This window comes from Melopsittacus undulatus, chromosome 14 (assembly GCF_012275295.1).
Source record: "Melopsittacus undulatus isolate bMelUnd1 chromosome 14, bMelUnd1.mat.Z, whole genome shotgun sequence".
Lineage (NCBI taxonomy): Eukaryota > Metazoa > Chordata > Aves > Psittaciformes > Psittaculidae > Melopsittacus > Melopsittacus undulatus.
In genome coordinates, this window is record NC_047540.1 from 4,466,163 (window position 1) to 4,480,375 (window position 14,213).

The following is a 14,213-nucleotide window of genomic DNA, read 5'->3' on the forward strand; positions in this document are numbered from 1 at the left end:
TGAATGGAAAATATACCCGGGGGGGGGGGCAAGGTGGAGCAGGGCCCCACAGGGCCCGGTTAGGAGGGGACATCAGCTCATGCCCTGTGAGGGTGCTGAGGTGCTGGCACAGGGTGCCCAGAGAAGCTGTGGCTGCCCCATCCCTGGCAGTGCTCAAGGCCAGGTTGGACACAGGGGCTTGGAGCAGCTGCTCCCGTGGAAGGGGTCCCTGCCCGTGGCAGGGGTTGGAGCTGAAGGAGCTTTAAGGTCCCTTCCAACACAAACCAAGCTGGGATTTGATGAAATTCAGCTAGAACCGGAGCCCTTGGATCGGGAGCATCCGGACACTTCCCATACGAGCATCCTCCTGCTCCCTGCTTGCTGGGAAACTGGGAGCAGCCTCCCCTTTGGGGGGCTCTGCCTCAGGGGCCCCACCTGACTCGTTTCTCTCCATTGTAATTAACAGGAGCCAAATTAACGATCATTAAATGCCGAAACGCATCAATAGCATCAGCGGGGGGGGGGGGGGGGGGGGGGGGGAGCAGAACCGGGGAGAGGCTTTGGGGGTGCAGGAAAGGCAGCGGGGCCGGGGGGGGAGCGGGTGCTGAGGGGTCCCCGTTGCCGAGGCTGTTGCCGTTGCCGGGGCTGCACCGCCCCGCTGTGGCCGCGGCCACCGCTGCAGGGACCGGATGGAGCCCGGAGGATGGAGCTGAGGATGGAGCTCAGAGGATGGAGCTCAGAGGATGGAGCCCAGAGGCCTGTGGGTCCCCACCGAGGGGGTAGCACCCGAGGCCAGGCATGGGCAATAGGGGGGGGGGGCCTGGACACGAGAATCGGGGCTCAGGGGTTTTGCTGCCACTGGGTCAGTTCCACCCCATTCTGGGAGAGGGGGATCCAGTTCTGTCAGGGCAGGGTGAGTGTGATGGATCCTGGGTGTCCTGAGAGACCCCGACTGATGGGAAGGACCTTCCAACACAGGGGAAAAGGGCTCAAAGCCCAGATCAGCTCCTCTCGACAGCGAATGATGGGTGAGGAAGATGAGGACCACAACTGGAGGCTGCTTTCTCCCCACATCCCGAGTCCTGGGCAATGGTGCAGGGATGAAACACAGCTGGGGCTGCGCTGAGACAGGGAATGAGGGCACAAAGGGACATGGCTGCAGGTGAGGACAGCCCCGAGCCCAACACTGCTCCTGGGAGCACTCAGGAACACGAGCTCGGTGCTTGCTTTGCTTTCCTCACACCTCCCACGACCCAGGAACCATCAGTGGGTGCTGCTGGGGCATCCCCTCCATGCCTGCCCTGAGCAGCTCACTGCTCCCCACCCCTGAAGGTGAGGAAGAGGATGAGGAAGGAACAGCTCCACAGGGCCCTGACCCAGCTGCAGCCAGAGCAGCAACTCAGAGCACACCGTGAGCAGATGAGAGGTAGCAGAGGATCCTTTCCCTACCCTGCTCTGCAAGAGTCACTGCACTCAAAGCAGCCAAGAGCCGGTTGCTCATCTCCAGCTTCGAGGATGGAGGCTGTGGGTGCTACAGGTTCATACAGGCCCTAGGGAGAGACTGGCTCAAAGCAAGGGGGATGCAAACAGCCATAACAGGATCATGGAATGGGTTGAAAGGACCTTAAAGCTCATCCAGTTCCATGGGCAGGGACCCCTTCCACTGGAGCAGCTGCTCCAAGCCCCTGTGTCCAACCTGGCCTTGAGCACTGCCAGGGATGGGGCAGCCACAGCTTCTCTGGGCACCCTGTGCCAGCGCCTCAGCACCCTCACAGGGAACAGCTTCTGCCTAAGAGTGCAGAATCCCAGAGGCTGAGGGAGGAGGCACAGACACCGGGTCCCTTTGCTCCTCATTTCCAACACGTACCCAGTGCTGAGGGCGGCTGCCTCTGGAATGCTGCTCCTCAAACTGGGAATAGAGGGAATGTCGCTGTTGGGAGGCACTGGAAGCAACCACGGAGCCAGATTCCAAAGTTCTGTATTTTTCAAAATAAAGATCACACGTTGTTTAGAGACAATCTACACAAGAGTTACAAAAAATAGGCGCCCAGGCATAAGCATACACAGGTTTGTTAATTATACACATATGGTTACAAGTGTGCTTGCAAAAAAGTTCATTGGAAATATACACAAGGCTCTGTAAATGTACACCGTGTAGTGTTACAAGTCTATATTCAAACAAGGAAAATTGACAGTATGTTACATTCACTTACAAGTAGACAAAATGCAAAATACAGTTCATCTTCTGTACAAAAAGGGGAGGTGATTCACACTTTACAAGGTGAAAAGGGGCTCTGATTGTAAGGAAAAAACCAGGGGGAGCCGGAACTTCTGCACTTCTTGTTTCTTACTGTCACAAAAAGAAGCAAAAACCATTACTTTGTAAGAGTCAAAAAAACCACGATTTGGAACTGAATGGGGAGGGGGTGTAGAACATTTAGAAAGGGTCGCTACCGTCCAACGAGGTGACAAAGGAAACCAAGCATCTCTTTTCTTAACTCTTTTTGCTTGTCAACATGAACTAGGCTGTATAAAGAGAACATTTCCTTCCAAAGAAAAAAAATTTACTTCTGGTTGAAATTACAATTTACAATATACAACACTATATGCTACGACCATAAAAGGTGTGAATATACACTGAAATGCACAGGTTTGGCTAATTCTCTTTTTGTTTTCTTGTTTTCTTACCAAAAAACGGGTTTGATGTCGAGTCAAACTTCTCCACATTTACATTACAGAGGTTTACAAATGTACAATTGTACAGTCAGAAGTATGTTCCACTACTAGGGTACATTATAGATACAGATCAGACATCAAAACAAGAAAATACTACAAATTTTTATATATGTAAAGTCTACACCAAGTATACACTATATATTTATAGAAGCAAGACCAAAGCTGAGTTGGATTTTGTTTTCCTCATGCTATGTAAATCAAATGGTGTCTCTCACCGTTAACAGGACCAGGTACACCCGCCCTGGCGTTCACACCTGGTGGGGCGCGCATCTCCTCGTCCCCCGGCCACCAGCTATCAACTCCTTCCCTTCAGCGTGTTCGACTCCACAAAAGAAGAGGAAAAACCAACCAAAAAAGAAATAAAACCAGGAAAAAAAAAAGCAATTAAAAAGTTTCAAAAACTTCATTCTTTTTGTTTAAAACTTCGGCGATTTGGTTTCTCTCCATGCGTTTAAGATTCAACCTTTTTCGTGGTGGCTCAAGTTTGGGCTAAAAAGAGAAGGAAACCAAGCCAAGAGGGATTTGCACACAGCTGCCTCAAGGGCAGCTCAATTAAAACTGGGGGTTTTTGGTTTTTTTTGCTTTTTTCTCTCGTTTTTTTCTTCAAACCAACCACCCTGAAAGTCTCCACAATTGGAATATAGATACAACAGTGAACAAAAACGTGGCCTTCCATGTACATTGGATCCCTATGTACAAGTATTCTATACACTGGTAAAACAGCAGGGCAATTAGTTAATTAAAAAAAATAATTAGTACATGTTATGCATAATAAAATTAACGAAATTTACAAAGGCTTTTCATGGTTTTTTGTGTTTTTTCTTCTTTTTTTCTTTTGTTTTTTGTAGCAACCATTTTAAACCTTTTCTGCCTGTGGACTGGAATCGTGGCGGTTGCTGGCTGGCGGGGCCCAGGGTGCTGCTCCCCGATGCACCACCTCAGATGATGCCATTTGGGGGACCACAGATAGGCCCCAGGTCCACCCCGTTCTTCATGTAGTACTTCTCCAGCTTGGCCAGGATGTGTTTGCCATAGGTGTACTTGCGCAGGGTGGCGATGTGAGGCCGGATCTGGGAGGTAAAGGAAGAAAGAGGGATGCTTAAAGGACCTGAATGGTGGTCATGGCAATCCTGGGTGAGCTCTGGGTGCTGCCTGGTTAGCAGACCCAACAGACCACAGTGCCTGGAACACTAACGTGCTGTTTGCTGTGATCACATTGATTACAGTCATGGAATTCCAGCTTGGGTTGGGAGGGAGCTGATCTAAGCTCTCCCTTTATCATGCTGCTGATGTTCTCCTGGCCAGTTTCAGAGGAACAAGACACCAGAGCAATTCATTTTCCTCACCACACCTCACCAGCTCCTTCCCTCAGGAATACATTCACAGTGGGGTCATTACCCTGCCCTGTGCCAGCTCCACTTCACAGCTGCAAATGGGATGATGAGGAAACAGCTGGAGCAGGATGCGCTCCTCGAGCAGCACAGCACCATTACCTGCCTAAGCCAGGACTAAACGGAACACTCCCATGGGTGATTTCCCCCAGACTCAGCCTATTTCACTGGCTCAGCTTCTTACTGTTTAAATTCCCATTTCACTCCAAGGATCCACCTTGTACCAGTCAGAAATCAATGCCCCGGCCACTGCTACATCCCATCTCCAAGGTCTGACTGCTGCTCTGAGGTTAGGGAGAGGAAAGCTCCCCAGGTCAAATCGTTCCTTCTTTGTTCCTCTTCATTTCTAAGACTTCTTTTACTGACAGAACTGTTAAAATGACTTTCAAGCTTTAAGAGATGTCTTTAACACCACCACAAACTTCCCTTCCAAGCCAAGCCAGGCTGGGATTCTGTGGTGGCACACTCACTTTTCCCAGGCTTCCATTCAGCTCGTGGCTGAGCTCTTCATTTGCACTCAGTCCTATTTAGCTGTCATCCCACTTCTATTTTTGACAGCCACACTGATAATCTGATGAGCATTTTATTCAAAAGGCTTTGCTTGACAGGGAAGATGTCAGTAAAGATCATCTCTATGTTACTCTTTTAATATACACATCTCTATGTATAGATCAGCAAAGCCACAGGTCATTCTTGCCATGTATTTGCATTATCTTTATCATTTCTTTTGGACTAATACAGATTTTGGTTTCAAAGAAGGACTCTGAGTGATTCCTAAAGTGAAGAATTAACCTCCCTGAAGATTGTTTTAGCTGCAAGTGTGGTGTTTATCCACCGATTAACTGCCTTGTGTAGGGAAAAATCAGCTCCCTCATGCAGATAATACCCACTTCTTTATACAGAAATCACATGCTCTGTTTTCCTCAAGGATTCTTAAACACACTTGATTTCATCGGGATGTGAATACCTGGCACTTCTCACAGTTGTTCCTTTGATAAATACATAAATGGGGGTTTCCCAAGCCAGTGTTAGTACTTCATTTCTAGCAAGAGGTCTGGCTGCAGCTGCTATTCTGTACAGAGTAACACACCCAAACACATGTGACTGCAGAAAATCAGCTCAGCTCCACCACATCCAAACGCCTGGGGTTTCCCATTCATTACCAGCACAAAGACCCACAGATGTGACCCTTAAAAGCAGGAAAATGAAGCTTATCACCTGATTTCCAGCACTTCCTGCCCCTGGGGCAGCAGGAGAACAGCCCTGGGAAGCACGACCAGGAGCAATGCCTGCTTCAGTCCAAAATGGCTTCTTCTTTTGACAAATACGAAGTCCTGAAACTGTCAGGCTTCCAACCTTGTAGCACTATGCTAAACTGTGGATGTGCTCAAGGCCAGCTTGGACACAGGGGCTTGGAGCAAGCTGCCCTAGTGGAAGGTGTCTCTGCCCATGGCATGGGGTTGGAACTGGATGAGCTTTAAGGTCCCATCCAACCCAAACCAGACTGGGATTCTGTGAAGTCTCTCATCAGAACCATATTCAAACCTGAGCAATAAGGATTAGATCAGGGGCTGCAAGCACAGCAGCAGCACATCAGCGCAGTGTCACAGCCACCCAACTGCCCTAACAGGGCTGAAGGGCTAGGACACAAAGGGAGAAGGCTCATGCTGTGGGTGTGCACAGGTCTGGCTCAGCTGCACCGAGCTGTTCTCATCCACAAACACTGTCCTCAGTGAGGACAAGCGTGTTGCCATCACCAGACCTTTGGAGGCCCCTTGCCAGGCTCCAACAGTGCTGCTGCAGTGAATACTGATGGTTTTCAGCAGCATTTGCTAGTGTGGAAGTAGGTTACTAGGTCAGCAGAGATTGCTAGAAGCAACCAGCTTGTTTTAAGTCCAAATGGCATCTCATTATTTCACATTTTCATCTTTCAGCTCCTACCCAAAGTATATAGATCACACACATCCAGCTTTGAAATAGCCATCGTTAGGAAACGCTAATGGCAAAAGCAATCCTGAGGAGCCCTCTACATCCTTCCCCATCGATGGTAGCTGCTTACCTTGTGCATGACAATCTTCCGTTGAGCTGGCTCTGCCACATCAATCATCTTCTGCACCACGTAGTTGGCGTACTGATCTTTCATCATGGTGTATAAGGCACTGTGAGGGCCGTCGTTCATAGTGCACACCTCATCGATCAACATGGCACGCTCCGTGCGGGAGGCGTGAGTGACACACTTCTCCACCACGTTGCTGGAACAACAGAACAAGGACAATCTGTGGGCATGCGATGTCTGCACTCATCTGCTCCTCCAGCCCCAAGGAGATCTCTTCCTACGAGCAAGGGCAGAACATCTGGGGCTCCTCGCTACAACAGTGATGCTAGAGCAGGTGCAGGGAAGGGCAATGGAGCTGGTGCAGGGCCTGGAGCCCAAGTGTGATGGGGAACGGCTGAGGGAGCTGGGGGTTCAGATGGAGAAGAGAAGGCTCAGGGGGGACCTGATGGCTCCCTGCAAGTGCCTGCAGGAGGATGGAGCCAGGAGGGGCTGGGCTCTGCTCCCAAGGAACAAGGGATGGGACAAGAGGAAACGGCCTCAAGCTGCACCAGGGCAGGTTTAGATGGAGCTGAGGAACAATTCCTGCCCCACAGGGTGCTCAGGCATTGGAACAGGCTGCCCAGGGCAGGGCTGCAGGCACCATCCCTACAAGTGTGCACACACCATGGGGACAATGTCCTCAGTGCCATGGGTTAGGGGTGGCCTTGGCAGTGCTGGGAATGGTTGGACTGGGTGAGCTTGAAGGGCTTTTCCAACCTGGTTGATTCTGTGATTCTATTTGCTGGCATAGTCGTTCAGCAACATGGAACAGAAAAGCAGTCCAAGAAGCTTGGGATCCAAGTGGGAATATGGATAAAGGACTGGTTCAGGTTTTATTTCACCCTAATTTGTACAGCTCTGAGTGATGCTATGTTTGAGATCAGCGTCTGCTCTCAACACACCCATCAGAGAAGCAGATGAGTTGTTCTTTGTTTGATTTGCTCAGTGCTAGACCTCGACAGGAACTAACCAAGGGATAGTGACCACTTCCAAACCACCAAGCCAAAATTAAGCCAACACACAGCAGAAGTCATGGTCACATTCCAGGACTGGGTTAGAGCTGCTCCTCCACGTCTCCATCCTCCTTCATGACAAGGAAAACTTACCTGGCCGGTCACTCATCCCGCTGTATAAGCAGTTATAAATAGCATCCTGTTGTTAAGCAAAAAGCTCTTTTCACCTCCTTTCACCTCCCTGCACCCCACCCCTAACTCTTGGGCAACTGCAGCATGTGTCCATGCTCCCACAGGGTGTGGAGACTGTAAGGAACAAATTCATACCTAGCAAATTTATGTTGACTCAACACCAGCACGTTGCCTCTAATCTCTGCTACAATCTTGCTCTTATCCTCGGGCCGACCATGTTCTAGTACATGCTGGATAACATAGTTCCCATACTGATCCTGTTTGAGAGACAGCAGAAGTGTGTGACAAAACGTGGACAGGAACCATTCACATCAAACTAGTTCCCACTGTGCATTAAGTCTTAACAAGCTTGAACTAAACACTACTTAAAGTATCTACTGTACAAATCATGTCAATACTTTCTACTTCTACAACAATGTGAATGCTAAGAGTTTCAGCAGGGGGTAAAATGCTACATCTGTGTACAAATTACAGCATCCAAACAATGTCTTTCAGCATGAAATGTCAATACCCTGCTTATTGCAAGTTTCTTTGCTTTCTCCAGGCTCAGACACACCAAATCACACGTCCTTGGAGGGCTGTGCCGTGATTCTAGCTATGGGGGACTCTTCCCATGCATGTTCACATTGTGAATGTGTGTGTATTCAGATCACAAAGTGTTTTCCCAGTCGACAGTACCAGAGGCATGACCTGATGCTTCCCCCTCCATGCTCAACCTCTTCCCATTTTGCATCTGCTACATACACAGGTTTCCATGTGCTACATACACAGGCTGCATATGGGACAGGCTCATTTGCTGTTATATCCACTGTGCCCCAATACCTGGACCTGGGCAAAACAGGTCCTCAGGAAGAGGAAAGACAGCCAGGAAGAGGGTCTGCATAAAACCAGTATACTTTAAGAGCCCAAACTACTTGGCACTTTCTTTTCTTACTCCCCTTAGATCTTACCTGCACGGTAATGCCTGGAGTGAAGCATTAGGACATGCACCCACTCAGTACTTAAGCTCCTTTTCAATAAGGGAAGTAACTACAACTTTGATACCTGAGGGATATTTGCACATAGCCAAAAGAATTAACGATGATGCATTTCTTGTCTGGCTCTTCCTTCCCATTCCTCCTCAGGGACAGCATCCCTGTGTTCCCCCCAATGTATCCAGCACCAGTCCCAAAACAGGCTGCCAGGGAGCTTTCCTAATGCAAAGCAGTAACTGAGAAACAGCTCACAGCACCTGCATTCCCCTTCCCCACACTGACCTGAACGAGCTGCTCGGTGTGTTGGTGAAGTTCCTCCAGGATGGGAAGGGTCTGCTCAGGAAGACAGTGCTCAAGGATCCTCTGGATCACACGGCAGCCATATGGATGTGTCGACAAGGCAAAAACCTGCGTTCAACAAGGACAGGCAAGCACAGGCAGCAAGCCTGCTGTTAGTCTTTGGGAATCCTAGAAACCTTTTGGAATTGAGTGAACACATGGCAGGTTTTCCCAGGATTGGGAAGTAATGACAGTTTGCAGCTCTGGATAGCATGAACTGGAACTGGAAGCATCTGAGCCCCACTGCTACAGGGCTACCTGGTGATCACATCCCTGTGCTGCAACTTGCCATTTCACCAGAGGGAAACAAATGTTAAAGCCTCTTTATTACTACAAAGAAGACCAGGATAACCAGGCCTTATTAAACACTGCTTCAGAAGAACAAACCCAGCACACTTTGCCAGCGATGCATGTGAAGCCATGTAAGAAATGGTCTGAACCAGACAAGTTAAAGATGCTCAGCAAAGGATTTCCCTCAACTCTGTGGATTTGGTTAAAAGCCTTAACTGTGCTTAGAGAAGAGACAACAAAGAACCTTCGTTCTCATTTCTAAAGGATTACCAAAGCTGTTGCTAAGAACATGACACATTTTATTACTGCTGCACACAAAGTCCCATTTGGCTGCTTAAAATGACCGAAAGCAGCAAATCCAAGCACTGAAGTTAAATTGACATTCTACACATTTTTAATAACTATTGAGTAAACTGTGCAGGAAAACAGGACTTGAAGTGCAATTAAACTGCAGGAAGAGTCTTGAGGTGATGGGTTTAACCTCCCATATGCAAGTTCAGATGAAACTGGGACAACTAGTCAAGGAAGCACCAGTGCCACCAGCCAAGCTCCCAGAGGTGTTTTGGCTTTGCCCAGTTCCCTAGTGGAAGGTGCAAAGCTGAAGTCTTAACCAGCAAATCTGCTGAGCAAGTTTCCAGCTGGAATCCTGCTTGTTCTGACATAGCCAAGCAAGTCCCCACTTTCCCTGCTGTTTCAGCAGCAGCCAATGAATAAAGCTGGTTCCTGCTATAATAACCCTGGGCTATCCTCACATCCCAGTGGCAAAACCCTCAATACTGCAAAATGCCCCTCCAAAGCCAATTAAGCTGAAGTTGGAAACACCCAACCCAGTGCTTTTGTAATGGAAGAGAAGCTGACTATGGGCAGAATAAAGCCAGCTGCACAACTAAGAGCCAGGACATCAATTCAGGAGAGGATACAAGAAACTGCCCCTTTCTAGATGCAACTCCTGTTTCTCAACACAGACCCTCGGGAAGCAGCATCCTCACAGCCAGGGATCATACTGGGAGCTTCCTATACCCATCACTAAACCCTGCTCACCACCTTCACTATGAAGATGGATTAGCAAGAGATTTGCTTTCCCCTCCATCAGTCAGAAATACCTGATTTTGCAGGTAAACTGGGTTTTGCAAGGATGCTTTCCTGGGATATACCTGCACAAAAATGGTAACAGAGGCACAACCAAGAGATTTCAGGTTCCCTAATGCTGCTGCATTAACCTGTCAACTGATGCCCGCTGAAATGCATGATGGTTGAACAAGTTACAGCCACTCTCACACTATTCAAAGCAATGCATAAGGATACAAAGATGAGAGGTCAAGGCCTTACCTGTCCCTTAAAGGCGTCGATGATGAACTGCAGGGACTGAGGCTGCACACACTCAATACACTTCTGCACCACGTGATTACCATTCTGGTCCTTCACACACTTGAGGACGTGGCCATCCAGCTCCCGAACCATCTCGTTCTATTGGGGAAAGACAAACAGAAAGCACCAGCAGGGCTCACGGCTGAGAAATGCAAAGTTTGCAATGCTGAATGGGGTCATGAGTATAAAAGGGATGAAGGATGCACCCATGGATTTGCAACTGGAAGCTCTCCAGGTGCTGATGAGAAGCTCGCTGTGCTCCAGAAACCACCAAGACTATGATGAATGGAAGATAAAGCCCTTCTTTCATTAAACATGAGTGTCTTCTTAAGAGCATCCGAATCTCATGATCCACAATGACACTGTTCATCCCCCATTCCCTCCTCTGCTCCACTCCAGGAGAAAGAACTCTCAAATGTCCAAATGTCATGAACTTCTTTGTCAGCTTCAGGTGTGATTACAATGGGGTAAGAACTTGCTAGTGTTTTACACAGGGAGTTAGTGCTGTGAGGTGATGAAGGAATGAGCAGATGAAGTTTAGCTGTGACCAACAGACCACACGTGCAGGCCAAAAACTTCACCATCAGAAAACAGAGAATGACAGCTTAGGGTACTTCAGAAGTGCCTGAGTTCAGGTTTGCAGCTGGCACAAACCCAGCAGCACAGAGGCCTCAAAAGCACCATTCTGGAGGAAGCCAATGGCAAACCCTGGCCACCACCCTGCTGCTGCAGCAGCTTCGCTCCAGCTCAGCCTACAGGGAATGAGCATTCCTGAAGCCTCATTCAGTTTTCAATGTAATAACCTCCACTGAGATTCCTGCATCATGATTCCCAACACCTTTAGTAGCTGGCTTGCCCTGTGTGTTTCTCATCATAATTCATTGCTCATAAACCCCTTGAGGAACTGCTTTATTAAGGAGCTCTGAGTGGGACTCTGGCTATCACCCCCATCTCTGTAACAGCAGGCCAGGCTCGACAGGAACTCCTCTATGAGGAGGAATTACTCACTGCAGGAAAGCAGAGTATTGACCCACATATCAAAGCAGTGATATCTCAGTGTATATTAAAGGCAAAACTCTGGCACTGCTTCCATCAAGGGATTTAAAAATATCCTTTAATTCACCATCATTCTCAGTTTCCCCTACATACACAATCTGATTTCAGGGAATTAACAGACAACCAACACCACTGCCAATAAAGTGGAAGAAGGAGATGACAACGAGACCCAAGAATGGTGTCACATACTTCTCATGCACAGGGACCAGGACAACCATGCCATAAACCAAACCAAAAGAACACCAGCCACAAGAGGAACAGGAGGTCGCAGGTCAGGTACCAAAGGGCAAGGAACGTTCAACATCAAGAAGAAAGTTAAAATTGAGACTTACAATTACCTGCTGGTCTGGGGGAATAAACTCCAGGGCCTTCTGGATCACCCTACAGCCGTACATCTGCAGAGCCAGGGACAGAACGTGCCCACGGATACGTTCTGCCAAGGCTAACTTCTGTTCCAGGCTGCCAAACTGGGAGATGAAAACCAATCACTACAAGCACAGAACTTGGAGAAGAGAAGGTTCCTGAATGGGAGACCTTAGAACGGCTCCAGTGCCTAAAGGGGCTGCAGGAAACCTGGAGAGGAGCTTGGGACAAGGGCCTGTAGGGGGGACTTGGAGCAGCTGCTCCAGTGAAAGGGGTCCCTGCTCATAGCAGTGGGTTGGAACTGGATGAGCTTTAAGGTCCCTTCCAACACAAACAAGCAAAGCGTTCCTTTTCAGGTGAATCTTTGCAAGTCCTGCATCTCAGTCACCCCAACAGGAACAATGCAACAGCCCAGGGGGAGGAGATGACAGCAGTGCTGATAGATACCCACTGGTTTAGTCAAAAATCAGGGTTTCTATGAGCTCATCCAGTACCTCAGGATAACGTGGCAGAGTAAGACTTGCAGGGGAACATGGACTTACTTCAAAGAACTTCTGGATGACATAATTCCCAAACACATCGACCATCAACTGATAGGCTGCCTGGAGGATCTCATTGAACACGAGCTGACGTTCTGCTGGGGTTGCACGCTCCAGTTTCAGCTGAATAAACCTGGAAAACAGGGCTGGTGTGATGCTGCTGGCACATACACCCTCACCACAGCTGTTAATCCAAAACCTTCCAAGAGCCTCATGCACTAAGCTCCTGCAAAGCAAGTCTTAGATGCAGTCACCTTATCGAGCAATCTGAGACCTGAGTGTGGTGGCAGCCATGAGATCCGTGGCCACGTCATTGTTGGTACCCCAAAAACCTCCTCACTCCAAGCAAACTGGATCTCAATAGAGCAGTGCATCAAGGTCTTGTGTCCAGAAAGTGCTTCCTAATGAGTCAAGCTACATCAGTGGGACTAGCTAGCAAGCTGCACAGCAAGCAAGCTCCTCATCACAGAAGGAACTCCTACTATCACCACTGGTACCCAGGCAGCCTTGAAAAAGAAGGCTCAGAGTGTTCCACCACTTGGCTCTTCACACCTCCTTTTCCCTGCTCTGCCTCATTCCTTCAGGATGGGATGCAAACTGCAAACGATGCTGACTCAAAGAGCAGCTTTCCCAAAAGCCTCCCCCACAGCACGAGGTTTCCAGCCCACCTGGATCCATGCTGATCCTGGGAGAACTCCATGATGTGCCCGGCGATCTCCCTCAGCTGTAAGTTGGGGTAGCGGTTATTGCGGAAGTCCTCCAGGAGCCTGCTCCGGCCGGAGGGCATCACATCCGACATCCCATAGCGCAGGCGGGAGGAAGGGAAGAGTGTGCTGCTGGGGCTGAAGAGGCTGGAGGCACTGCTGGCGCTGCGGTACTTGGCTTCAGCTCCAGGAGCAGCTGAGATGTAGCGGCCGCTGCCATTTGTGAGCCCTCCTGCAAGGAAACCACATCAGTTGGACGGGGACGTGGTCCAGCACTGATGCTCAGTGGTCAGTTAGGAACAGCTACAGGCTTCAGGGAGGAACAGACTGGAAGAGCTTCTGGTGTCAAAACTGCCTAAACCAGACAAATGTCAAGCCCAGCACTTACAGCTTTTCACTCACTTCTTGTTTCCAGTTCCCCTTTCCTCCATCCTCAGGTTTTTCCACACCTACCCTGCTGCTGTGTCAAGGACTGATTTCTCTACATCAGGGACTGTAGTGATAGGACCAGGGGGAATAGGTTTAAACTGAATCAGGGGAAGTTCAGGTTGGATACAAGCAAGTTCTTCCCTGTGAGGGTGCTGAGGCGCTGGCACAGGGTGCCCAGAGAAGCTGTGGCTGCCCCATCCCTGGCAGTGTTCAAGGCCAGGTGGAACAGTGCTTTGGGTGACATGGTCTAGTGTGAGGTGTCCCTGCCCATGGCAGGAAGCTGGAACTGGATCATCTTAACGTCCTTTCCAATCCAAACCAGTTTGTGATTCTATTATAAGAAGCATGCTGGGGATGGGAGTCAGGATTAAGATGAAATTAGGAAAGAAAAAGGCAGCAAGAAGGCACTAAACCACCAAATTATTACTAAATACAGGCAAATAACAATGAATTAAAAGCAATAAATAAATACTTTTTAAATCTGTGCTTTCACAATTGCCCTGAAGATGTTCACCCCATTAAAAATCCACCCTGTTACCCAAGAGCAGGGATGGGGGGAACAGGCAACAATTCACAATGTAGTCAGTGAACTGTGTGCACTGATATGAACAACCTTAAACCCTGAACCATCGCTTCCTTGCATATCAGCTTTCAGAATTCCAAGCTATAGAGGAGGACTCATCCCTTTCCTGCAGGCTCGGGATCCCTCTGCTGGTCAGAGACCACAAGGTACCTCCAGCCAGTACTAATGTTCTATAGGTGGGACAAAGTCCTCCCAAGGAAACTGCTGTTATCCCATAGGAA

General features: G+C 48.9%; 1 protein-coding gene and 1 non-coding gene across 10 annotated transcripts in view; both read right to left on the reverse strand.

Annotated features, from left to right (window-relative positions):
- Window positions 1–1,940: 1,940 nt before the first annotated feature.
- PUM1 (pumilio RNA binding family member 1) overlaps window positions 1,941–14,213 on the reverse strand; it is a 53,955-nt gene continuing 41,682 nt past the window's right edge. For 6 of the 9 annotated variants that reach the window (XM_034069185.1, XM_034069188.1, XM_034069187.1 and 3 more), the window contains 8 exons: window positions 12,945–13,212; window positions 12,280–12,409; window positions 11,707–11,841; window positions 10,280–10,417; window positions 8,603–8,728; window positions 7,482–7,603; window positions 6,166–6,358; window positions 1,941–3,785 (listed from right to left, as the gene is read on the reverse strand). In XM_034069185.1, coding sequence (XP_033925076.1) covers window positions 3,654–3,785; window positions 6,166–6,358; window positions 7,482–7,603; window positions 8,603–8,728; window positions 10,280–10,417; window positions 11,707–11,841; window positions 12,280–12,409; window positions 12,945–13,212 — 1,244 coding nt within the window. In that variant the 3' untranslated portion in view covers window positions 1,941–3,653. The remainder of the gene's footprint in view (window positions 3,786–6,165; window positions 6,359–7,481; window positions 7,604–8,602; window positions 8,729–10,279; window positions 10,418–11,706; window positions 11,842–12,279; window positions 12,410–12,944; window positions 13,213–14,213) is intronic. The other 3 variants (XM_034069192.1, XM_034069189.1, XM_034069186.1) reach the window with 1 other exon arrangement.
- Window positions 5,791–5,867, reverse strand: LOC115945521 (small nucleolar RNA SNORD103/SNORD85). Its single transcript, XR_004079832.1, has one exon. It is a non-coding gene; the product is annotated as a small nucleolar RNA SNORD103/SNORD85 (small nucleolar RNA).